Genomic DNA, 25,750 nt, shown 5'->3' with positions numbered 1-25,750 from the left:
TCTGGTATTACAATATACAAGTAAACTGAAGGAAAGGCAATGATAAAATGGCTCAATGTTTTGCCAGTTGAGCTTTCATTGCCTTACTGCTAATGATACTCTAATAAAAATTATCTGGAAATTGATCTGGCATGTTCCATATACTACACCTTAAAAAATTACTATGTGGAAATGCTAAAAAAAATTAATAATAACAAAGAACACATTTTGAAATTGGAAACAGTTTGACCTGTGAAAAATGCTTGGATTTTCATCACTTTAATCTTCCTTCATATGGCAGAAGTGTCTGTATAGCCATTGTATCTTTACATATGTTAAAAACAAATCAGTCTGCTTTGAAGCATAAGGCACATTTTACAGTTGCCTAAACAGGTCATTAAAATAGCTGCTAAATGTGAGCCTGAAAATTTCCCCTTCCTCTCCCCGCCCCCAATATCCACAGCCAAAATTGAAGAAGCTCATTTTGGCAAGGTAATAAACTTAGGAAACCACAAGTCTATAAATGAATAAAAGGCTGATTTTTTTTGTTACAGACTGTGCATAGGACAACTTTCATTTCAAATCATCCAATTTAAAATATTTGCTATAAAAAAAATCTCATTTCCAATTAACAATAATGCTTTCAAAGTGAGGCTTATTTACTGTACTTAAGGATTGTGGATTGGATCCTTCTCACATTTAAGTCATTAGAAGCTTGGCCTTCGTCTCAAGTAGAAAGAGGAGCACTCCCTAGATCCCTGTAGTTTTGTTTTATTAATACTACTTAGTTCAGTTTTGTTGTAATGAAAAATGCTTCCCCCCTGCATCCCTTGCTTCGAAGTGGTGGCTAGAGAGAAAAGCAAGAAGCACGGGCTGTGTGGAGAGCTGTATCCTGTTCTCATCACAGCCATGCAAGTCCTTCTTTATTTCAATTAATTTACTTTGCCTTTATGAACTTGAGAGGCTGGCTGTTGCTTTCAAGGAGCCTGACATTTCACTCATCTGAAGGAGCCTGGAATGTGACAGGGGAAAGGGAGGAGAAGTAAATCAAAGCAGATAGCAATTCTCCAGATGTAAAGTATTTTTCTTCCCCCCACCCCTTATTTTTTTCCCACCAGAAATGTCGAAGTCTGCTGACATTTTAATTCCTTTGTAATAAGCAGCGAGCATATAGAGCATATAGAGCCCAATCCTGCAGCCACGGAACTCAGTGAGAGTTTGGCCATTGACTTCTGCTCTCAGTGAAACCCATGGCACATTTCTCATTAAACTCAATGAGAGCAGACTCAAGTCTATATGAGTAAAGGAGCAAACTCACCATTCCATTACACCAGTTTTATAAGGGTATAACTCCATTGAACTCAATACATGGGTGTAGCAGAATAATGGAGCAGGCCCAAAGCAGCAGCAGCGGAGTGCTCACAGAGTTAGACCTACAACATTTATTTACAATACTGAGAATCATATGCTTAACACCCCACACAATGTGCTTAAAGATTTACCTCACAGCCTTGATTTGACAAATGTATTTTCCTCACCAGACTTCCTCCTTTTTCAGGTATTCATTCCATAAGGAATTCCTTTTGCACGTAGCACTGACATATATCAAAATATAGCCGATGTATTTGTTTAATAGGTTTATTCTTTTTTGCAGATTTTATAATCATATTTCATCAACTGGTACAATAAAACATGTTTTAATATAAAATATAAAAAACAAAAAAACAGGGACGGTTGAGATTGGTAAATCTATTCAGGTTTATCCTTTAGTTTTATTGTTAAATAATATAGGATATTTATTTAAGCAGGCTTCAATGTATATCCTGACCTCTAGCATTTCCAAACACAGCAGCTTATTGTTGTGTCCTTTAAATATGGGAAATAAGAATGTTTTTAGTTTGCTACTTAAAAAAAAAAGAAAGTGTACTAAGATATTACATGGCCCAGGAAATGTTTGCAGCGTGCTCCTTGGCTTTCATTCGTAGAACTGCAATACTGGAGGACCTCCTTTCAAATTCTGGCTTGGTTTCAAATGCATGTCCATTGGTAGCCCCAGAAAGTAAAGAGTCAGTGAAAAAGTTGTTGAGGGGCACATGGCTGAATTGGTTCTGGTGGTTTGAAAAGCCTGTGTAGCCAGAATCTGTCCGGGGTGAGTGGGAATAAGGTGTCATACAGGAGGAAGTGTCACGCGGCAGCATGCAGGAAGTGACCATCGAGCTGCTAGCTGCATTTCCTGCCCACAGATTGTTCTGAATCTGGAACAGATAAAATAAGATTACATTTAGATTTTTTTTGTGTTTTTTCTTCTTTCTTTGGTCTCCCTCACTAATTCTGCTGTATAATATTAGCAACTACCCTACTAGTGCTATACAATTTCATTCAAAAATACAGTGAAGATACAGCATATTAGATCATATGCCAGGGAGCTAGGACTGCGGAACCCTTTCTCTGCTCTGCCAGTGAGTCACTTGGCACAATGAACTTAAATATATCCATCTTCTGATGGAGATAAAGAACCCAGTCTAATGCCCGTTATAGTCAATGGAAGCCTCCAAATGACTTCAGAAGAAAGGGGCTCTAGAAGTGAAAATATCATTGTCATTATAAAAGCTTTTGATTGTTGAAAATTTGCACTTTGTTTTATTATTATTATTTATTTGTATTGCTATAAACTGGACCCTATTATGCTAGTCATTGTACAAACACAGAACACAAAGCTCAAAGAGTTTACCATTTAAGTATAAGACAAGTAACAGATGGATACAGACAGATGGGGGAGTACAAGGAAACAATGAGCCAATATTGGTCATCATGGTTCATAGTGGTCTCAGCACATCAGTCACCTAACTGTTGTAATGTTTTGTATATGCATCATGGCAATGGACAGTTTTTAAGTAAGTATTTAAAGATAAAAATACCAAGCTTTGAACTGAATAGATAATTTTCTCAAGTGCTTGACTATAAAATATGAAATTTCAGCATCTTGGATTGCTTTATATAGTTAGTTACTTTAAAACAAATGAATCCAGAAGATAGAGACATGAGTCATAACACATTCATGGCTCCTTTCTAAAGTGGTTTCAAATATGGTTTTTAGTTAAAACCGTCTTTTTCATGATGTTTTAAAACAAAATTACACCCATGAACCTTTTTTCCAGCTCTCTGCCTTAACTGGCTATACACTGTGGCATTTTTGTTGGAAAACCTTGCATGACAGACTAGGAGACAAACTTTGTGGTTACCGGCAATGTCTGCTGCAGATCTGGAGTAACCGCGTGTTTAGGGTTTGCTGTCTTATGCCTTTTGTGCTTGGCACTCACCTAAAGCCTAATTTTTAAACATAAAGTACCACTGGTTTCTCCTGTCTTCAGTGTATATATTTATATAATTTATGAATATATATTTTTCATATATTTGTTATTTGCTAGATGGTGGTTTACAAGGATTTTCAAGGCTCAGCACAACTTCTGCCTCCATCTCAGATTGTGTATATTTTTACTGCCCTATCCGTGCACTTTGCTCCAACCAAGACTCACATCCAATCCTTCTTTTTTGTCTTCTCCATTCTCTACTTGGCTCCTCCCATCATGCGGCCACCTTATGCATGAATGGGTGACTTGATCTTACAATCCCCCTTTCTTCATACAAGTCTCTCCTTATACAATTAGGGCTTTTCTACACAGAGCTTTAGGTCACACCAGAGGGGAGTAAATTTTAGTCTACACTAGCATATCATGCACTAACAGGCTCAACGTGGACCCTGCTGATACACACTAAAAGTTTTCTAATGCATGTTAATGTAGTCCTGTTTTAAACTTTACTGAAACAACAATAAATCCACGATAAAGACAACTTTCCCCTCTCATTCACTATGGGGAAAATGCTCTGCCAAGAACTATATCATGCTCTTTTCATTTCCTGTGGTTTCCCCCACACCTTTAAAAATGTGTTTGTACATTTTCATGCTGACTTTAGATTGCAAGCAAATTGGGATAAGGCCTGTATCTTTTTGTGTACTTGTTAAGTGCTATACACATTTATGGTGCTATTTTGGAGTGTCACAAATTGCTCCATAGGTCACAAAGTGAGTTCCCCCATTTTTCCTATCAAATTTGCCATCAGTTGGGAAACGGGTTAATGAATTAGGACATCCCACCAAAAAAAATGTTGCACTCCCAAATTAAAAAATGTTTCTGATTTTTTTTTCCTCTATTCCTTCATAGCAAACACACACACAAACCACCAACCAGAAGGACAGAGATAAATTATGGTTCACTAAACTCGTCTAGTTGAGATCTAGTGTGCAGATATAAAGATGAGGTAATTAAACTCATATTTTATAAGTTAATATTTTAATTTATAATGTTACCATGGGTCTTCGGGAGCTGACAAGCTAATTTTGGATCCTTGGCAGCTCCAGAAACAGTGCTAGGAGTCAAAAGAGGCAGCCAAGTGGAAATGTTCTTTCCTGGGCGTCCTGTAGAACATCTGGCGAACAAGGGACAAATCACACCCATCTTGATGTTCCTGCTCTCTCGCTCTCTCTCTCTCTTTCACACACACACACACATACACCCTCCTAAAGATCTGCTCCTACTTAACTCAGGTGGTCTGCTGGGAGGGATGGGGGTAGAGGGGAGGACAAGAGGTGGAGAGAGCAAAGTGCTTGGGGGTAGAGAGAGATCAGGGATAATTCTTCCTTCCTGTAGGCCTCCTGAGATCAACAGAAGGAAAGACACTCAGTTACCCTTAGGAGGCTTGTCAGTCCCCTTCCACTTCCTGCTTTTGGAGGATCCCGACCTCACAGAAACATCAGGCCCATAGGAGGCCTACCCTACCCCTACATGGGGCTTGTTATTCCCCAAAGGACCAGTTTAGTCTATTTTAACTTGTCATAAGCTGACAAGACTACTTTTGTTCCTCAGAGATCAGGGAAGCCAATTTCAGCTCCCGGGGGGCTACGGAACCTGCTATGTCTGAGGCAGACGTGTGGGTCAGTGCCAAGGCTAGTAAGTGGCTTCCCACTAGCTATTTTTAAGGTTCATAGGGAGGGTCATGGGTATCCTTCTTAAGGCTCAAGAAACAGGGTCCATGAATGTCCTAAGGCTGCAAAATGCAGGCCCTGATGAGGATACAAAGCCCTGCAGGGAATAGGTTGAGGAGGAAGAGACTATCAGCAAGTCTCATGAAGCCTGTAGAGATGAAGAGTAGAACACTCCCTGCAATAACTCTAGGGGAGGATGAAGGTTGGAGAGAGCCCCAATGAGTCTTAAGGTTTATAGGATTTGTAAAGTCCCTTAGAACCTTTTAAAACTGATAGAGACTGGAGGCACCACCAAACCTGTTAACGTTTTTACAGATTTGGAGGCCTAATAACTGCCCAGGAGTCTCATGGGATTTGAGCTTCCAGGATTATCTTGATAGAAATGTAAGGCTGGAAGGGCAAGAGGTCATCTAGTCCTGCGCTGAGTCAGGACTGTTTAAACCTTGACCATTCCTGACAGGTGGTTGTCCAACCTGTTCTTAAAAACCTTCAGTGACAGGAATTCCACAGCCTCTCTTTCAAGCCTATGTTATCCATCCATAGAAAACAGTTTTGTCTTTCTAGAGCTTGTGCTAACTCTGGCTTTCTTTATGATCATTCACATTCTACAGAAACAAATCTGCATTATAAACTCCTAGTTAGACAATAACTTACTGACAGTAATGAATCATTCCCCATTCCTTTTTGGGGGCCCAATCTTCCAAGATGCTCAGGATGTTCAGCATCTCATATGCTCAGACTCTATGACAACCAATGACCTAAGTGTCATTAGACACAGAGCTTATGAGCCAGATCATCTGCTAGTGTAAATTAGCATAGCTCCATTCAAAGCTTTGCCAGTTTATGCTAGCTGAGGATCTGTCCCACTGTGCCTACAAAGGTGACAGAAAACTAATTATGCACTAATGCTCTGTGTGCAATTTTACAGGCTACCTGCAAGCAGAACAAATATGGTGGCTGTTCCAAACATAAGCTATTATACTTCTGAAAGCTCTTAGAAATAGTGCATGATCCCCTAAACTACAATCTCATGAAGCTATTCTTGCAGTACTGTGTTTCCAGTTTGAATGATATTCAAATGTAGAGGAAATTTCACAAAAAAAGATGATTTTGTGAGGTTTCCAGCCCATAAGTATCCAATCTGAACCTTGCAACCTTTTGAAATTTCCCCATCATTCCCACAGTTGACATACATTAGACAAAATCTCATTTTATCTGTCTTGCCCAATGTTCTTTAAAAAAATCAGGGCAAATTCTGCAATTCCATGGGCTGCAGAGGTATGATTACTGGAATAATTTTTCCTGAAAATTGCTTTAAATGGGTAAAACAGACAAGTGGACCTTTGTCCAGTGGTATGTCTACTACTGTGATGATGAGTGGACTTCAGACGCTTCAGAGGTTAAGTTTAGATGTTCCTATAAACTTGTGTGGTCTGGAAGTATCACAAGTTCAGTACTTGTGAGATTTCTGCTACCTCTGTGTTTGGCATACTATAAATACAGTACCACAAGTTTTCATGATATTTTTATCCTAAACGCGCCCCTTTCAATTTGAGGTTGTACAGGTGTAAGTGAGGGAAGAAATCAGCCCATAATGCTCAAATAGATCTATGCCACATCAAAAAAATGAACAAACGATTGATTCTTAAAGATTACAAAGTGGTCCCACAGATTCTTTCATCGGAGGAAGGAATCTTAACTACTAGCCTGAATTTGAAAAGCCTAACAAGATCCTGGAAGATGCTTACAGCTTGTCTCATGGGGCAGCTGCACTTGTCAAGTGTATGTATCAAGTTTGCTTTATCATCCTATTCCCCAGGTCATTTTTTTGTTCTTTTATTATTGGACATGAAAATTATTCAGCCTTCACTTTAAGTGCTTGAATCATGTTTGATATCACAGCTCCACTATTTAGCAAAAAGGTATTCCATAATTGTCTCAAAGTGAAATTCTAAGTGCAAAATATATCCCAGAATTAAATATAAACAGAGCAATGCTTTACAATAAATAGAAATGATCAGTGCTTCTTGTATAGTGTACATAGCAGATGTAGACAGGAGGGAAAGGGGACAGTGTGCACATGAATTTAAAGAAAATATTTTTCCTCTTAAAATCTTGTGTGATCCATGTACTATATAAAAGGCAATTCAGGGAGGCTGTGAATAAGGCTATACATACTGTACATCTCTGGTTTCTGTTAACATCACAGACAGCTTGAGATTTGCACTTGTGGTTACCATGAAATCACCAGAACTCTTGAATATATTTACCTACCATGTTTTATATATATTTATACATCACCAGCTGGAAAAAAAAAGAGTCAGATTTCATGGCTGTGACATCAACATCACTAGGAAAGTCATAGTTGTCATCATAGTTATGATGTCACTTCCTTAGAATAGACCTTCTACTTGACAGAACCGACGTATGAAGTTAATGAAAGTAATCAGTATTCTGATTGTTTTTCCATGTAATAATTCCATACTTCTTTGGGTTCAAATCACAGATTTTGTTGTGTAACCTTTGAACAAATCAACGCCTTGTAGCTGAATTGCTCATCTTTAAAGTCTATTACACTTCCTCTATCTCGTCTATTCAGACTGTAAGGTCTATGAGGAAGAAAGTCTTTGTCTCTTACTAATGTGTTGTTTTTTTCAGTGCCCAGCATAATGGACCACTGAGATGTTAATTAATAAATAATAAATAATAAAATAATAATAATAATAATAATAATAATAATATAGTAATGAGCCAGATCCTACCCACTGGGTCTGTTCCTTTTGTGCTGCTGAATTATGCAGGATAGTGGGGGATTCCCCTGAGGCACAGGGAATTCCCATATGGCAAAAAGTCAGGATTGTTAGTTCTATGCCACCTACTCTCCCTGTCCTTCTCCCCAGTGTAGATGACATTCCTGGACTGCTACTGCATTTTGTCAATCCCAGGCTGGCAACAAGTTCCTATGGAACTGGTTTAGCCAGGTTAATCTTGCTGCTCTAAACTACACCACAGGTCAATTCAGCCCCTGCTTAGGCCCAGGATCAAGAAAGCAGAAAGGCAGCTTCCCACCCCTTGATCCTGTGTCTACCACAGCTTGGCCAGACTAAAATGGCCTAGTATTCAAAAGATCATCATTCTTTATTTCTTGTATAGTGTACATCCCAGATGTACTGTAACCCACATAACTCTCAGAGCCAAAGAATGAAAAGAAAGGCATGATTCACTGCGATGATATGGTCAAAGGCCATATTTCATACTCTTGGAGAGCACTGTTAAAGGGGAAAATCCCACCTCACACCATTGAGTACCCTTGTAACTAAACTCTAGGTTCACTTTCCCCAAAAAAGTTTAAGGGACTAAGGATTCAGTAAATAATGAGAGAGGAAATGTTGAGACACCAAGGACCAAGTATTTCTAAGTATTAATTGGGTAAGTGAGTATGGTGCTTTTATGGGCTTGAAAAGAAAATTGTATATGTTGTATGACACTGTCTAGAACAGCACTGGAATGGGTTACGCAGGGAGATGGTGGAATCTCCATCCTTAGAGGTTTTTAAGGCCTGTCTTCAAAAGCCCTGGCTGGGATGATTTAGTTGCTGTTGGTCCTGCTTTGAGCAGGGGGTTGGACTAGATGACCCTAATATTCTATGATTCTATGATTCTAATTGGCACTGGTCAACAGAATTAGCACTAAATAACAGTCACTGTTAGTCAGCTACTGTGATTATCTGCCAGTTATATTTAGCCTATAGTTAAAGTCATATAACATGTGGTGTATAATATAAACCACATGAGGGATTTAATTTGAGCCAATAACTCTGATTATTGTTAATGGGAGTTATCCATTACAATGAAATTGGAATTATGATTCACGGGATTAATAAACAGCATGTGCATATTTATATAATTTCTTACATCCCTTAGTTGCTAAATAGAATATGGGACCTTAAGGTTTTCTGTTGCCGACTAGGTAGTCATAGGATAAATAAATACACATCATCTAACTTAGCCTGTCTGAGTGTGTTTGCCAGTCCAACGTAGGGGACAAGCCCTTGTACTTCTTCCGCTCTCTGTTTTTAAGAAGTTGCCATCTACTCTCCGCATATTCTCTCTTTTGGACCCCCACAGCTTCTCACTTCTTTTGAAGCCCCTGCTCTCTTTTTGGGATTCCCACTTGCAGTGGGTTGGAATTTCCCTGAAAATCAACTACAGCCAGTGCCTCAGAAATGCCTTCATTTCCAACTCCAGCTGCATTTCAAAGGAGATGCTGTGGCTCCAGAGAAAAGGAATCCCAGAGTCTCAGTGACAGAAGAGCAGTCAGCTTAGGAAAAACAACAAGAATCCATCAGAGGTAACAGTGTAGCAACAGCAAAGAACAAACAAGAAGGGAAGCAGGGGTATGGTAGCGAGAGAGTGTGGGGCGGGTGGAGGGAAGATATCCCTCTCTATATCTCTGTTTGTAAAGGATGTGATTGAACACAATTATTTATTTATTGGTCTTCTTGCATTTATAGAGATAATACCTATGGATTATATTTAAGGTATACAGTGTAAAACTATTAGTCTAAGTACTGAACATGAATAATGTGGAATCAAGAGTCAGATTATAACTCTTCATGGGGAATAAGAAGATGCAACTGTGTCCCAGCCTTGGTCCATTTGCAACCTAGTACCTGAGCACAAAGACTATTGAAGTTTAGCACAGACAGTGGCATCAGCCTCTCCGAAGGACATGGACCAATGTCTCCCTCTTCTCACCACCCTCCAAAACTGGCTCCATGGAATGGGGTGGGAAGCATATGCTGTATTCTGGAATGGGGCTAGCAGGGCTGTGCACTCTCAGAGCCCTGAAGTTTTTCTTCCTGCCTTTAGCACAATGCTTCCAAGGACTGACTGCATCCTCTTCTCCCTATCACAGCGCTGTGCCTTAAAGGCAAAATCTGTATAATCATTTCTAGTGTCAGAGTGTTACTGAGGTCACTTTTTCAACACCAGGGACAGCACTTTTAGCCTCTCAAATTCTAGCCTATGGTATATTTTTATTACACTCTTTTAAAATGATCTGAGCCCTAATGTGCTGCATAAATTAATCCTCTAATGAGGCCAAAAGCTGCTACTAGAGCAGGTCATAAAACAACAAATGTGTTGGTTTTTCCATCCAAAATCAAATTTTCCACACAAACCTTTGTCAAAAATTCAAAATTTGGAAAATTTCAACTCATCCTACAGCTGGCTTTAAAAAAACCTGATGATTTGTTGGGGGAGGTAATGATAACATCTACTTTTGGGAAAATTTCAACAAACTCTACTTTTTACTATTTTACCTTAATTTTTCCATGACTATTTTGTCATACAATATGCTTGACCACAAGCCTGAAGTACAGCTGAACTGCAAGGACTTGTGTCCCAAATGCTACTTGAAGTGCCCACACCTGTATGCTGGTTGCTCCCATTACAGTCAAGGGGAGATCTGAGTGTGCAGACACAAGAGAAGAATTTGAATGATATTGGGGCTTCCGGTTATTTTTTCAACCTGCAGAGCAATCATTTTGCACCACAACTTGTGTCAACAGTCAACATACTGCAAAATAGATCAAACTGAATTAGACAGAACAAATAATTATGGTCTATAAAAATATCAAAAGTACATTGTCTATTACTATGTTAAAGATTAAGAAGAGTAACTTACTAGCATGGTTGGGCTGAATAATAGATAATTCAGAGATAATCTTCCATCCAAAATAGGTTGAAAAGATTCTTTACTCACTTAGGAAGAAATCCTTTATATAGTTCACATAAGGCTCCAAATGCATCAAAAATATCATATTGTTACTGTGGGGTGGGGGTCAGGTAGGCAGTGGAAAAGCAGAGCAGGGGGGTCTTCACACCCTCTGTTTTGCTCCAAAAGGATGCTACTGAGTATCTATCTTTGCTGGAATTCAGGTGGGCTGTGTGTGTTTGGAATACAACCCATACATGAATTCAGAGCAGAGATCTGCAGGCTGCAAATCATATAATGCAGAGCAAAGAACCACATTGGCCGCTGATCCTCATGCCACACAGAAGTCAGTGCAACAGATGCCCCAGTGTCCCTAAATTCATGATGGAGGAAGGAGAAAGATTCCATCTTCCCCAGTCCCTATGTACTTTTCACAGGCAAAATCAAAGGTTGGTAAGTGCACATCAGTGTAAGAAGGGTTTCACAACTTTATCACCCAATCTAATTATGTGTGTTCCTCCACTCCCAGACAACCTTCTTATCTGCATGCATGGCAGAGCATGCCCTGATCTTCAGAGACGTCAGTGTCAGAATAATAGTGCTCGAGAGGGTTCATTTAGGGAAAATGAAATGGCTGATCAATTTACTTTGTATCATTATTTATTGTTCCACTAGGAGTGCTGTGATAATGGCACTCATTCTACTTAATGGCACTGTGAATGCAGCCTCTACTGAATTACATTAATGTAATTTAGATCTTGTCTACACTTAATGCTACAGTGGCACAGCTGCATCGCTCCAGCTGTGCCACTGTAGCGCTTCAGGGTAGACACCCCCTACGTTGATGGGAGGGGTTCTCCTATTGGCGTAGGTAATCCACCTCCCCGAGAGGTGTTTTTATGTCAACTTAGCACAGTTTACACACCAACTTAGGTTGGTTTAGCTGTGCCATTTTTCATGGATTTTACATGGATTTTTTCAAACCCCTGAGTGACGTAGTTATGCCAACCTAATTTCCTAGTGTAGACCAGGCCTTATTAACAGTATCAAGTGCAGGCAAGCGGATCACAAATTTAAATCCTGACCAATCTCTAATATAACAGCAGCATATATCTTTGTTGCATATTACGTCTGTCTAACCACTTATATAACTCCATCATCATAGTGCCAGAATGTCTCCCAACCATTTAAAAATAGAAATAACAATAGTAATTTCTCTCTTTCCTCCTTATCTGTGGAAGAAGTAGCTTGAGTAGTTTATACAGAATGTTGTATGTGTTGTGTGTGTGTGAAGCAGTTATGATGGGAAAGAAGCCAAATGAAAAGGTTTGAATGCAATGATTCTAGTGGCTACTATGTCTTCTGGTAGAAGGTTTCATAGGCCAAGTCTACACTACAGCCCCCACAGCAGCACAGCTATGCTGCCATAGCCCATAGTGTGGAGGCTTCCTACATCAATGGAAGGGGTTTTTCCATTGCTATAGGTAATCCACCTCTTTGAGAGGCAGTAGCTAGTTCAACAGAAGGATACTTCTGGCAACCTAGCCATGTCTACTTGAGGGATTATGTCAACCTAACTACAACGCTCAGAGTGCAAAATTTTTCACAGCCCTGAGCAATGTAGTTAAGTTGACCTAAGTTTTAGGTGTAGACAAGGCCATAGCCTCAGGCCTTGTCTTCATGAGTACATTGCACCAGTTTAACTAAAGGAGCAATTTTAAATTGATTTAGGCCTTGTCTATACATACAGCACTGCAGCGGCACAGAGGCAGAGCTGTACTGGTACAGCTGCTGCAGCGTGTCTGGTGAAGATGCTCTACACCAACAGGACACAGGAGAGAGCTCATCCATCAGCATAAAAAAACACAAGAGGCATAAGCTACATTGCAGGACAAGCTCTCCCACCGACATAGCGCTGTGCACACAAACACTTATGCCGGTATAATTTATGTCATTTAGGGGGATGGAGTGTCCATATCCCCAAATGATATGTTTGCCAGCATAGGCTGTAGAGTAGACATAGCCTTAGTTAAACCAGTTCAAAAACTGTGGGGACTCTCATATATCAGTTTAAACCAGTCTTATTTCAATCAGTTTAAGTTGATTAGGAGTCTCCTTAAGAGAAACTGAAAAATACCACTTTTAAACCTAAACAAGAGAGCCCATCTGAGTTTAAAAATCAGTTTAAAAAAACAACTGAAATTAAGCCTGTACAGCTTTCTCTTGTAGGCAGGCCTTATTATATATATGTGGGTGTGCTTAGGCGTGGATGTGTATATGTATGTATGCAAAGAATACATATAGCAGTAAGGTAGCAATACTTACTTAATGTTCTGCTATCAGGATTTCTAATATAAACCTCTATTTTTAGGAGTTTATAACTCAACCCAGTGACAAAAATTTCCTCCAGGCTGAACCTTGGCAGACATGACCTAAGCCTGGGAAAGAATTTTTCACAAGATTCATGAAAAAACCAATAATCAGGTCAGCCATTTTGGACCAGTCAGGAAGTATACAACAGACATTTTCATTGGCTTCAGTTTTTCTTTTGGCATTCTCCTATAACTCAAAAGAGCTTCATTTAAATATGAATACTAGCAATAACTGCCAAGCAATTATCACATCATGTGGATGAAACATTATCTATATTTAACAATATTTTAAATAACTAAACTATGGTTAGTTTTAAAATATACACTTTTAGCACACACATTTTAAGTTGCTCACTGAGCATCCCAGAGAGGTGTATGCATAGTTCAAGGATCTGGTATTACCAGAAATCTGCTGGTCAGGAAAGACTGCAAATGAGACTGTGCTGAAAGAAACTACGCTTTAGGGGAGCCAGCATGGTATAGTGGATAGTGCATGGGACTGAGGTTCTGAAGATATGGATGCTAATCCCAACCTTGCCACTCACCTCCTGTATGATCTAGGGCAAACCGCTTCACATCTCTGTGCTTCAGTTCCCCCTCCTCACTCATTGTCCATCTTGTCTACTTAGATTATAAACTCTTAGGGGCAAGGACTATCTCTTATGTGTATGTACAATGCCTTGTCCATTGGGGCCCCCATGTGCTACTATACTATGAAATAATACTAATGCTCTGGAAGCCTCATTGCTTAACATAAATGCATTCAGGTCTGTCTAAGTCAGTGTAAACTGATGAGCTGACAGAGATTCAGCAGCCCTAGTAGCACAAGAACACACTGGCATTGAGGGAACGGGGCAGGTGTGGCTCAGGGTGCTTTTTTTTATTGTGAAGTGGAAATTAGAAGGAAAACATGAAGAGGAGTGAGTACAAAAATAGAGATGCTCCAAGCCTAAAAGAAAGGGGCCAAGGAGCAAAGGGAGGAATGGGACAGGGGTTAGACAGCAAGGAGGATGGGAACAGTATGACAGAGAAAGAGAAGAGAAATAAATGGAGGAAGTCGATAACAGGTGAAAAGGGTTTGATCATCTCTTCCCCCTCCTCTCCTTCCCCCCAGTCTGACCCTTAAATTACTTAATCATAAACTGTATGCTTGTGAGCAGTCTTACTGACTTCAATGGGACTGCTCATGTGAGTATACACTAATGCACATGCTTAAATGGTTACAGAGTCAGGGCCAAGCTGCCTAGTGATCATGTAATGAAAGGTCTGTTAACAAAGTAGAGTGACAACTGCAATTCTGAATTTCCTGACGTCATTGTTAATGCTTGTTGGTGTTTTTTTTAATGAATATATAGTATAGATTATGTAGGGGTGTTTGTATGTGATCATATATATGTACAAGAAGTGAAATCCTGGGCCTATTATATTCAGTGGCCCAACATCCATTGATATCCCGGTGTAACTAGGATTTCACCCACATGTGCATGTGCATGTGCCTATGTATATAGATTACATACATAGACCCTATGTATCAAATACATGCAGGAAAAGAAAGAAAAACGCACAAAGCAAAGTTATTGCCCACTGTTTAAGAACAAATCAACCTCCATAACTTATGGAAAATAAACCATAATAGAAATGCAACATCTTATAAAAAGCCTTTTCTCATCTAAAAAAAAAACAACCTGTAAATGTATTGTGAAAGCTAATTATTCTATATAAACAGTTGAGGTGTTGGTCATCATGGCAGCTCTGTTGGATACAAAGTTTTTTGGCATTTATAAACAGCGTAAAAAACAAAGTATGGTCAGCGGAAATGAAAATATACTGTAACTGGTTAGAAGGGCAGGGAGGAGTAAAGGAAAACAGATGCCTTGGCTAAGACTGATGGTTTCATGGTGCTTTTGTTCAAGAAGGGCTAAGGCTCACCAAACAAAGCCCAAAAGATATTATGCCATATACAGTGTTATGCCATATACAATGTTATATTTATTTGACTAGTTAACAAAGGTAAAGAAACTGAAAAGTGAAAGTGTGCAGGAATTAAAGTGCAAATGTAGTGCGCTTGTTGGCTATTTTGTCTTTGCATGTATGAAGTCATACAGAAATGATATTTTAAAATGAAGAATGTTAAAAGAAAATCAAATCAGTAGAGTTAGAAATACAATCAACATGGACTCGAATGTCTCAATGAAGGGTAATGACTGAATATTTTCATTATGCTACAATTGTACTATTTTTGAGCACTTTTACATGTAAGCATAGGCATGAGGGGGGAACAAAGGTGTTGTTCTATGTTATTTGCTGTACCTGTGGGTAGCTGTCAGTCCGTGGTAGAACAGATATATCATAGGTCGCAGCAAAATGGCTTTTAGCTTGCTGGATCTGGCCATAGCGTTCTCTTTTTCTCCATTTGGCTCTTCGATTTTGGAACCAAACCTACACCATAAAAGCAAAAAACAAGCACAAGAAGCTATTGAAAAGTCTTTCCTGAAACTAAAAGACTTAGGAAGGCAACTTCCAAAATTTTCATGCTTCTCCGAAAGGAAACTTCTCTCACTGAAAAGAGGAAGCTCACTGCCCCCTCTAACCCCAGACTCTTTCGCTATAAGGTCTATTGAAGTGAATTCTGGCTCTTTGAGGTGTGTTTACAGGAAATCTATTTTTCCCCTACTGACTGAAGGAAAGAGACAAAGAATGATCGGCACTTAAGGTAACATGACGTTATATATCCCAATTATTTTGGGCAGTCCACTCAGATAGCAGCAAGTCACACCTAAAAAGTCCCTTCGCTTATTATTAATTTCATACAGCCAACAGATTGTTATGATTGGCTAAACTCTTTATGTTAAGAGGTGGTATATAAACTTTATCTGGAGCAATAAGACAATGATGGAGGAAGCTGGCTAACAGCATCGGTGAGCTTTGCTGTATAATGGAGGGGATCTTGAAGGAAGGGACACAACCAGCCAATAAACAGTTATGGGGCAAAGGCTGTTCTTTATAATAGGATCCAGTGGATAGTCCTGGCAGCAGGCATGAAACAGCTCAGTGAAAAGAAATATTACTGGTACTGTGAGATGGGTCCTGTTTGGAACACTGGAGGTCTGAGAAGGAAAGGAATTTCATTTCTAGGTTCACTTAGGGTCTGATCAAATGCTCACTGAAGTCAATGGAAAGATTAATTTAAATGGCCCTTGGATTAGGCCCTTAGTTATTAAGGCATTAATGTATCTAACTCTGTGAGTATTTATATTGTACGCAGCACAGTATTGTCTGAGAGGCTAATATGAGTCCACCATGTTGCAACTTGTGACTGGCGTCTAAAGATGGTTCACCTTGTGATGTATAATTAAAGCTTCACTCTATTTTGGAAGTTTAGTTTGAAGTGCCTAGAAGAGTTTATATGCCTCCTTCGTAGCCTGCTACAAGCTGAATCAAAACTACTATTCTGAGGGGTCTATTGTGCAATCCAGACTCATGATGGTGAACACTTGCTCATGAGAGTCAGCTCACAGAATCAAAGGGACTGCTAATTTGAAAGTGTTCATCAACAGAAATAAGCGTTGCCCAGTCAAGGCCTTATTGTTCTGTTATGGATAAATTCATTTTGATACTTATTAATAAAGTTACCATGTTAGTAAAACTAATATTACTAGTTGTATTGAGGATCCCCAGTCACAGACAATGACCTCATTGTGCTAGGCATTGTACAAACATAGAAAAAAAAAGATGGTACCCACCTGTATACTAAGGGATGCTTCTTTATACTGGATACCACAATATTTAAAATAAAGTTATATGGTATTAGACTCTGGAATAGGGCATGGAGCTCTCTTTAGGCTGAGCAGAAAGTCTCATGATGAGAAAATAATTTAAAGACTCATCTGTCATTAAAACATAACATCAAAATGAGAGTTACTTGAAAATTTTTCTAGTTGGTTTTAGTGCTTTTAATTCTTAGGGATTTTTGCCTGGTCCTCTGGGACTCTAACACTCCCTTGATATTGTCTGAGCAGCAGGGGCATACCATTGGTCAGTTTAATTTCTAACTACTTACTGCAAATTTAATATGGCAGTCTTGAAAAATGTATCCAGAAATCAAAACATGGCACAGAATACCTGTTGAGCATATTTTTGTATGAACCTTGTTGGTAAATTTGTATTATCTATCATGCCTGGGGCTCAGCAATATATATATATATATAGTATTTTTTTTCCTGCTGTCTCCACAGGAGGCACCAGGAACATGCTAAGGGAATTTAGTAATGAGGCTCTTTCATTGAAAAAAGACCTTGACAATCTCCTTAAAATGGGTGCCAATTACTGCACTGACATGCAGCAGGAAAGAGAACAACTTAGATAAATTAGGTTCAGGTTGGCTCTCTCTGCATGTACGCAGGACACAAATTAAACTAGATCTTGATGAAATGGTGGGGAAGAGAAATGTGGGTAGCGTATCCATCTGATCATTCCACTAAAGTAAATAAAACAATTTGTTTGAATTTATAGTAACTAAACTAGAAAAAAAAAAGCACACTTTTTTTCTTCTTTGACAATCCCCCAGAATGTTTCTGTTTACATCACTTTACTAGAAACTGACTCTTGGCAAAGATAAAGTAACCATTTGCCTACACAAAGTAATGCAAAACTGCTGCTTGTTATCCTTACATTGCCAGATGCTTGCCCCTAATGATGCAAGGCCCTTTAAACTGCTTAATCCCATGATGGAATACTGTTGCTACTCAGGATCAACATGATCACCATTTCCTTTCATATTCCTTTCTTATTTAGCTTCTCAGAAATGCAGATATTGGTCATTTTCTACATGAGGGAAAATTATTTGTAAACAAAATAGAAAACAAATATTGTCAGAAAGCCTATTATTCCAATATACTGTGCTTTGTACTGTTAATTCTTCAGTTGTCCTACTTTTACTTCAAGAAGCTTATGTAACTGTGAAAAATTATGATCAATTTCCCAACCTGAAACTATTAATTTGGACCTCATTATTCCATCCTAATTCTAAGTGAGCCCCAGTGGCCCCAAAATTACATAACTGAAATAATAGAAAGCTACAGTGGTCTTAATGACTTATATGTGTTTGTTTGAAATCTAAGCAGAGATTTGTGGCAAAAAGTAATGACCAGAAGTCACTCCCCAAAAGCTCTCTAAATTTAAAAAGATGACTGATTCTCTAGGGTTTATTAAAGAGTTAAAAGTCCCTAGGCTAAATTCTCTTCACTTCAGTGATATTGCATGGGTGCAAATAGAGGGAATATCTGGACCCAGTTTTCAGATGACAACAATGCCTATGTCACTCAGCTGAATACAGATAGGCAAATGCCATTTATTTTATAAAAGTTAAGTAATTTAAATAGTTTATAAAAGTGATCTTTGTTTAATTTTCAGTAGTGTGCATGTGAACTGGCTTTTATTTCTTTATAAATTACAGGTTGTGAAGTTGTTAACAAGTAAAGTGATTAAACTAAAAAAAGTTACCCCTGTTCCGGATATTCAACAGGCCTGATATTCCCTAAACTGTAAAAAACAGGGACTATCAATGAAACCAGTAAGATCTCTAAAAACAGAATGAACTTTTATAATGCAACCACTGTATATAGTTGACAGCTAAACCCATCCTTTGAAAGTAAAATTCAAAAGATCTCAGAGTTTTTGTCAGCCTTTCTATACATTTAACACTTTTTCTCATCATTGTACATGTACACATGCAAATATTATACAGATGTATTAAATCAGTTATGTGCATGACGACATGTAATGCTAGCTAATTAATTGTTCAACAATAAATGTTCCTAAGAAATTAAAATAATCTTGAAAATTGATCATACAATAAGTGAAAGAACTAGGTCGCAAACCTGCAAGGTATTGAGCGGCCTCAACTCCCAGTGATATTAATGGATCAAGCCCTCACTATCCATATATTGTGTCAGTGTTTACTCTTTGAAACAAAATATAAGGAATTTGTTTACTTTAAATCTGTAATTTGTGTTCAATAATAGAATTGGCTTCCACTGCAGTCCAATTTGGTATGATGATACTGCCAAACTATTATACACTTTGTATTACACTGTTGGGAACTTTTACATATTAACACTATATTCATGTGCTGCCTGAAATTTTGACAGAGAAGTGAGGTTATCAGAGACTGAAACTCCATATTTCTTTCTATTTTTCCTCCTATATGCAAGTTTCCCAGACAGTGAAACTTAAATATTAACAAGTTATTTTTCCTATGTAATGAACTGGCTCCTCTTTATAGAAAAACATAACAAAATATATTCTGTTTCATGCAACATTATGAACTTTTGTACAACCCCTAAAGTGCTGTTGATCAGTTTCCAGGATGTTTAAATTGTCCTGTGTGATGTCTAAATTAGGCACCTACCTGGACTCTGGCCTCAGTGAGCTCTGTTCTCAGAGCTAGCTGTTCTCTTACATATACATCAGGATAATGTGTTTTCTGGAACACTTTCTCCAGTTCCTCCAGCTGTAAACTGGTAAAGGTCGTCCTGTGTCTCCTCTTCTTACTGCTGGAGACATTGCTGTCACACTTATCTCCCAGTTCATCCAGTTCTCCCTTCTCCTGCATCCCTTTCACTGGAGACATCCTAAGACTGTTGCAATTGTCCATGGGCCTATTCAGCTCTGTGTGAAGAGGCTGTCCTTCTACTTTAGTAATCCCATAGTTCACTGTACATAGGAGGGGAAAATAAGCAATTAAATGGGCTTTTAGAGCTGAGAATTTTTAGAAAACTTTCATAGGGAAGTTGATTATATGCAATGATGTGTTGGAATGTGATACAATTGGCAAGGAATCCTGTAATTTTTTTTAATTGATGCCATTATTGATACCTATAGAATTTTTGCAAAGATATGTTATCTAAAAATATTCTTTGAACTTTTTTGATGTGAAGATAAAGAAATCTGCATAAGTAAATTACCTATTTCTTATATATTGCGAATAAAATACATAATAGACAGTATACAAAATCTGATTAGAGTTGCATAGCCACAGAATTCTAATGTGAACTAGATTTTGATTTAAAATAAATGGCACAAAAGCTGCTGAAAAATGTGATTTTAAACTAAGGTTGCAGTTAAACTAACCCCAACATAGTTCTATGAAAAAATCAAAATAATTATATAGAACAAATTAAATATTTGTAAATTGACTAATCAAGAACCACCCAATTGAGTAAAACTAAAATTTGACATTGTGCACAAACCCAACAGATTTTTAAATATTCTTGGATTTGTGAGATGGAACTGTTTCCAATTAAGATTGTTATGATTACAAAATATAGGGGGGTTCTGCAAAATATTAATAAGTTAAAAGAACTTATTTCATATATTTTGTATTAGTATTACAGGAACTATTTATCTTTTGGTAAACACTAAATGACAGCAATAAACATTAAAATAATTGTCTTTAGTTTCTAAATAAGAAATAAAAATCATTTGATATTTTTGCTAAACATGTCACATTGCATGGATAACTCATACAATATGTTACAAGATTTGAAAGATCCTTTTTTTCCTCTCACAGACAAGAGTGAAAATTGAAACATCTACTGCAGTAAAACTTTATAAAGGATGGCATCAGGCATATGATTTGGAGCTTGTTTTGTGGTTCTCTGCCATGCTCCATAATTTCATTAAGAACCATTGATGCTTCTCTTTTCATTCAGGGTGATTTTAACCAAACATAATTTTTTACATACCTGATTCTAATACACAGATTAATAATGCAATAAAACACCAAACATAAATTAAGCAAGCTAATTAAAAACAATCACACTCAGTAAATCAATATGCTGTAGTTTTCCTAAACCACACTTGTTCTTGATACTTTTAAGAGCAAAAGATTGCCATTGGTCCCTTTAAGATTTCTCACATAAAAAGAATTGTCTCCAAAAATCTTTCAATACATATACGAAGTACAGCAAATTTGATATATTATTAATCCTCGTATTGTACTTAGCTGATTTATAGCCATATATAGGAACTTTCTACTAGACCAAGTTTTTTTTCTTTTAATATTATTTTTATAAATGCTGAACTACATATGAAGAAAATATTGAATTAAAATATCAAAATTGTAAACTGTTCATTAAAAAAATAAAAATAAAGCGCACCATATTTTCTTTTGCCTAGATTCCAGAAATATAAACTATATTTATTAATTTATCAAAATGATCAAAAATATGTGTTATAATTTATTAGCTGTGATATAACCATTACAATTACAAGTGAGTTGCCCTAGTGTACTAAAGTACTATTAGTCCAAATAACTATTTGAAAGAAATGTGAAAAAGTGTTATTCAATTTCAGCTTTTGAAATAAATTATAAATAGAATATATTTTAAATGACCAGTGTGAAATAAAAGATTGGAAATATTCACAATAAAAATATTATATAGAATATAATAATTAACTATAACCCAAATACATTGTATGTAAAGTTTGGGAAGTGAAAAAAATTATTTCCACAGAGTGAATAAAATATTAGAAAACTACGTATACTTTAATTATTTTGGTACTCAACATTTGCAGTAAGGTGTTTGGCAGATCTGAAACCTCGTTAAAATAAATGGGTTTGTTATAAATATCTCACATTTATTGGTTTGTTGTTTTAAAAGAACCGCACTTGCAGGTTACGTGCTGTATACAAGGAGACACAAAAATCCTCTTGGAATTGCGAAAGTGCTTTAACTGTCTTGAAATGAAATGATGGGGTTTGTATTCGGTCGGTTACAAAATAGAAAAGATAGATGGTTTGTTTTGATAACATTTTGACTTTGGAGGGCTTTTGTATTGGAGCTGAAGACTTTACCAAACAGTTACCACTAAGAAATGTCCCTGTAGTAGCTTGAAATCTGTAGTGGGTCTTTTTTTTTTTTTTTGGCTGTTAAAAGTCAGTTTAACAGACTGTAGAGCAAGCCAGATCTGAGTCACTAGAGCATTTGTTGCTAGGTTAAGAATGCTTCTAGACACCGCACCAGATGTTATTGCAAGTTTAGCTATTTCGTCTCTAAGTACATTAGAAGACAGTCTAAGCTAAAAGATAGAAAGACCAAACACGCTTTAAGCTAAAAGATGCACTGATTATAGACACATACGCAGTGTGCGTCTATAATATAACAGCACACCGCTATATATGATCATTACATTCTAGCTTGAACTATATATAAAAGAGAATCAATCTGACCGTGTGCGCTGTACACATTACACATCAGTCAACGGTTAACATAGAGACATTTTCTATTATAAAATCTCCAAATTTAGCTGCATCTTGTAACGAAAAGAACTGTTTAAAAATGTTCAACATTTCTGTTTGGCTCGACTGTTTTTTGGCTAGAAATCCTTTAGGGGATTCTGTGGGACTCTCTGAATGGGGGAAGGAAGAAGAAAGTCAGTGCTGTTTACTGCAATTCGGATTGTGATTCTAGTTCTAGTTGAATGTTTTGAGTTTAGGCTGTGTCTTCCGGAAACATTTAAACTATGGTGCGGTAGAACCCAAAGCGAAAGCTTCGCCTGTGTGCTGCAGGAAAGGGAGGCTGAAGCCTAACGAAAGGGGCTCTTTAATATATTTGCTTAAAAGATCAGTTAAAAAGCGTGCGACCGATCCTCCACCGGAACGTGCTCCGGATCCACCGCACTTTAGCTGCTTAGTGCACCCGTTAAATCTTCCTCTATTGTCCTCGGATAAAAGGAGTGAACCTGGGAAGGGAAACGCGCCGATTCCCCCCTCTGCGAACTAAGAATAGCGCTAAATAGTCCTACGGGGAGACTCACCATTATTGTCCTGGCAGGGAGATGTCCTCTCGAGCCTCACATGATGCTCAGCCCTTTGCAGAGGGTTGAAGGCCTGCACGCATTTACTGGCTGAAGTTTTGCTGTAAAAGGACTCATTGTCCAAAGTTTCCATAACGTGCTCCAAAGTGCCTCCTGCTCCCATGTAAAAGTCACTGTTCTTAGTCGGCTGGCTCTTCAGGGCAAACTTTTCGCTCAGAAAATCCATAATCATCTAAAGCTGCTTGGGAGCCTCTTCCCTAGACAGAGGCTGGACTGTGAGCTGGGGTGAGGGGAGGGAGGAGAGGGAGAGAGACCTCCAGAGCTCAGGGAGCTGCTTTGCCTCTGAGCCTTTGACTTGTCTTGTCTTGAAAGGGGGAACCCGAAGTTGCTCTTATATCTTGAAGCTCAGCAGGGCTCCTTGCGCAACCTCCCATTTCTAATGAATATGAAAATAGGCAACCAGTGTAACTCCACCCCAGATCCCTCTAGACCTAATCCCAACACTGGAGGGAGATCCAGGCCCACTTTCGACAGACAGATTCATTTCAGACAGACACACAGACGGGCTGGAGGGTGGGGGCAAACAGATTGAAAGAGACATTTCCCCCACCTCGATGGATTCGCATTTCCCACGGATTCTGGAAAGTGTGCTAATTCCCCCTCTCGCTTCTTCTCCCCGAAAAGTTGAGAGCAATACATTTTCAGAGGCAAATTCCATTCTAACGGGCTTTTATTTAAGCTATTGGAACGACAGAGAGATAGGACTATATATGATATGGAGCTGTTAAATTAACAACCGGGGTTTCTTCCGCTTCTTATTCACACGGATGGGGAGTTTGATCGCAAAATAAGAAAACGAAACGCTCTGGAGCTTGTTTGGGTTGTGTGAACGGGAGAATCGAAGGAATGAAAGAAATTTACATCAGAAATTAGCCCAAGAGAAAACTAGCTCCTCCATCCGTTATATGTTACTTGCCGTGCAGACTCGAAATCTGGTTTTGTGTATGCGTATAAAGAGACTAAATGTTTCCCTTGTCTTAAGCATTCTAGATCTTAAAACATTTAACGACTTTAAGGGGTGAAAAATCACATTTTGAAAACGTCTAGTCGCCCCTTTACTGCTTCTTGGGGAAATGATCGCCGAGTCACAGCAACAAAAATAGCATTAAGAGAAGAGATAACATCTATCTGAAAAAGATGTTTATCATAGACAAAGCATATACATCGCGAAGCTTTTAACTTTCTTGTTTTTCTTTCCGTTGCATAAAGGGGATGATTCAGAACAGAAGAAGAGAGAGATTTACATTTTATAGACAAAAGATATTTAGAAATGACCCTAATCAGGAGAGAGCGGAAAATTGCCTTTTTCTGCTCTTTCGGTCTAATTATGATCTAATTATTTAATCATCAGAGAAGCTTAGATTCCACCTTGCAACACTCCTCCTCTCAAAGAAATCGATATTTCAGTGATAAGACTCTCTTCTGTCCTTGGGTTGGGTTGTCTTCAAAATCATGTTCAATGTTTCACATATATATATATGCCATATCATCAGTTTTAAGCCCAATTTTCCATTGAGATCGATGCGGACCTTTTAAAACACATGACACTATGTGAGCTATATTTACTAATAGTACATTTTATAGAGTCGATCACTGAAAAACTGCGGAAACAGAACAAGTAAAAAGTCCCTAATTTTCACATTAGTATAAAAGTACCCACACCAGAGGAGTAATTTATTAACACCAGAGGTGAGGACTAGTCAGCTCTCCCTGTCTTTCTTTTTAAGGCTATTTGAAAATGTAGCTCCGTCAAACTAAAACATGGACCCTCTTTCATCTCCAAAACTGCTGTACAAATTACGATTTTGTGAGCTGTTGAAGTATAGGTATGTGAATGGATTGATTTGGCTGCTGGTAGACCTGTTAGTAGTAAACTAGATAGACAAGCTAGGGTTTAAAGTGAACAACATCAAGCTACTCGAGTGACCTGAATATTCAGCAGGAATTATTTTCTTCCTTCCGAACAATCCTTTCCCCCTCTTCTTGTCCTGTTATTAATTGTCCCACTTTGCTGAGGGGGGCAGTTAAAAGAAAAGGGAGAAAACCCTCATTTTAAAGCATTTCCTCTCTGCTATTCTCTCATCTAAATAGATTGAAGTTTAAAAAACAACAACAAAAAAACCATTACAATGAACATCCCTGCTTGCTTTTAAGCCAGAAGGGTACCAAAATTGTAGGCAAGCCCGATTTAGTCTCATGTCGAGATATATTTGTCCATATCTAGGGTATCTAGCTAAAATCCTACAGGCGTGTGTGTTCGTGTAACACATATTCTGGCTAAAAGACCCGTCTAATTTGTCAATATAAATGCCACTTCCTAAGCACAGTACTATTTAGTGTTTCCTTGTGCCCTAGGTTATTAGCTTGGCTGTCCTGCTTACCCTGCATTGGCATTCTCACTATCTAACAGCCATTGTAGCGCCACTAAATTACACATTGTCTATGCTACATTTTCGCCCATGTGTATAGGGCCCTATCGGAGATCTCTAAAGCTCTGATGGTAACTGACTCTCATTAGATGAACCCCAAACGAAGCTATACAGTTTAACAGTGTAGTGTATTGGAGTCAGACCTTTCCCCCCACCCCCCCGGGTCGGGGTCTAGTTAACGTGCCAGCAAAGAGGAGAGAGCGGAGTTGGACCATCAGTAGAAAGACCCACTCTAAAGAAGAGGGTTTTATGCCCTGCTAAGGGTGGGGGGAAACGCCGCGGCCGGTGCAGGATGGGAAAGGTAGGCACACTCCTGGACTAGGTTTGCT

The 25,750-nt window shown here is 38.3% G+C and overlaps 1 protein-coding gene across 1 annotated transcript; it reads right to left on the bottom strand.

The window, feature by feature from the left end:
* Positions 1-1,913: 1,913 nt before the first annotated feature.
* Positions 1,914-23,267, bottom strand: ALX1 (ALX homeobox 1). The gene is made up of 4 exons (XM_050935812.1): positions 22,933-23,267; positions 19,523-19,827; positions 15,424-15,552; positions 1,914-2,234 (listed from the first exon to the last, which is right to left on the bottom strand). The coding sequence occupies exons 1-4, from the start codon at positions 23,162-23,164 to the stop codon at positions 1,914-1,916; spliced, it is 987 nt and encodes a 328-aa protein (XP_050791769.1). The 5' UTR covers positions 23,165-23,267.
* Positions 23,268-25,750: the final 2,483 nt, after the last annotated feature.

The sequence above is a fragment of the Gopherus flavomarginatus genome, chromosome 1 (assembly GCF_025201925.1).
Source record: "Gopherus flavomarginatus isolate rGopFla2 chromosome 1, rGopFla2.mat.asm, whole genome shotgun sequence".
Classification (NCBI taxonomy): domain Eukaryota; kingdom Metazoa; phylum Chordata; order Testudines; family Testudinidae; genus Gopherus; species Gopherus flavomarginatus.
Note: the sequence above shows the minus strand (reverse complement) of the source record. Positions and strands in the feature narration are given on the sequence as shown.

Bases quoted from the DNA above. Each gene is read 5' to 3' on its own strand.
- ALX1 (XM_050935812.1), bottom strand. From the start codon at position 23,164: ATGATTATGGATTTTCTGAGCGAAAAGTTTGCCCTGAAGAGCCAGCCG. The intron at 19,828-22,932 runs GTGAGTCTCCCC...TCCTATGTACAG, and splicing joins TCCCTGCCAGGACAATAATG to TGAACTATGGGATTACTAAA. The intron at 15,553-19,522 runs GTAGGTGCCTAA...TTTATGGTGTAG, and splicing joins TCACTGAGGCCAGAGTCCAG to GTTTGGTTCCAAAATCGAAG.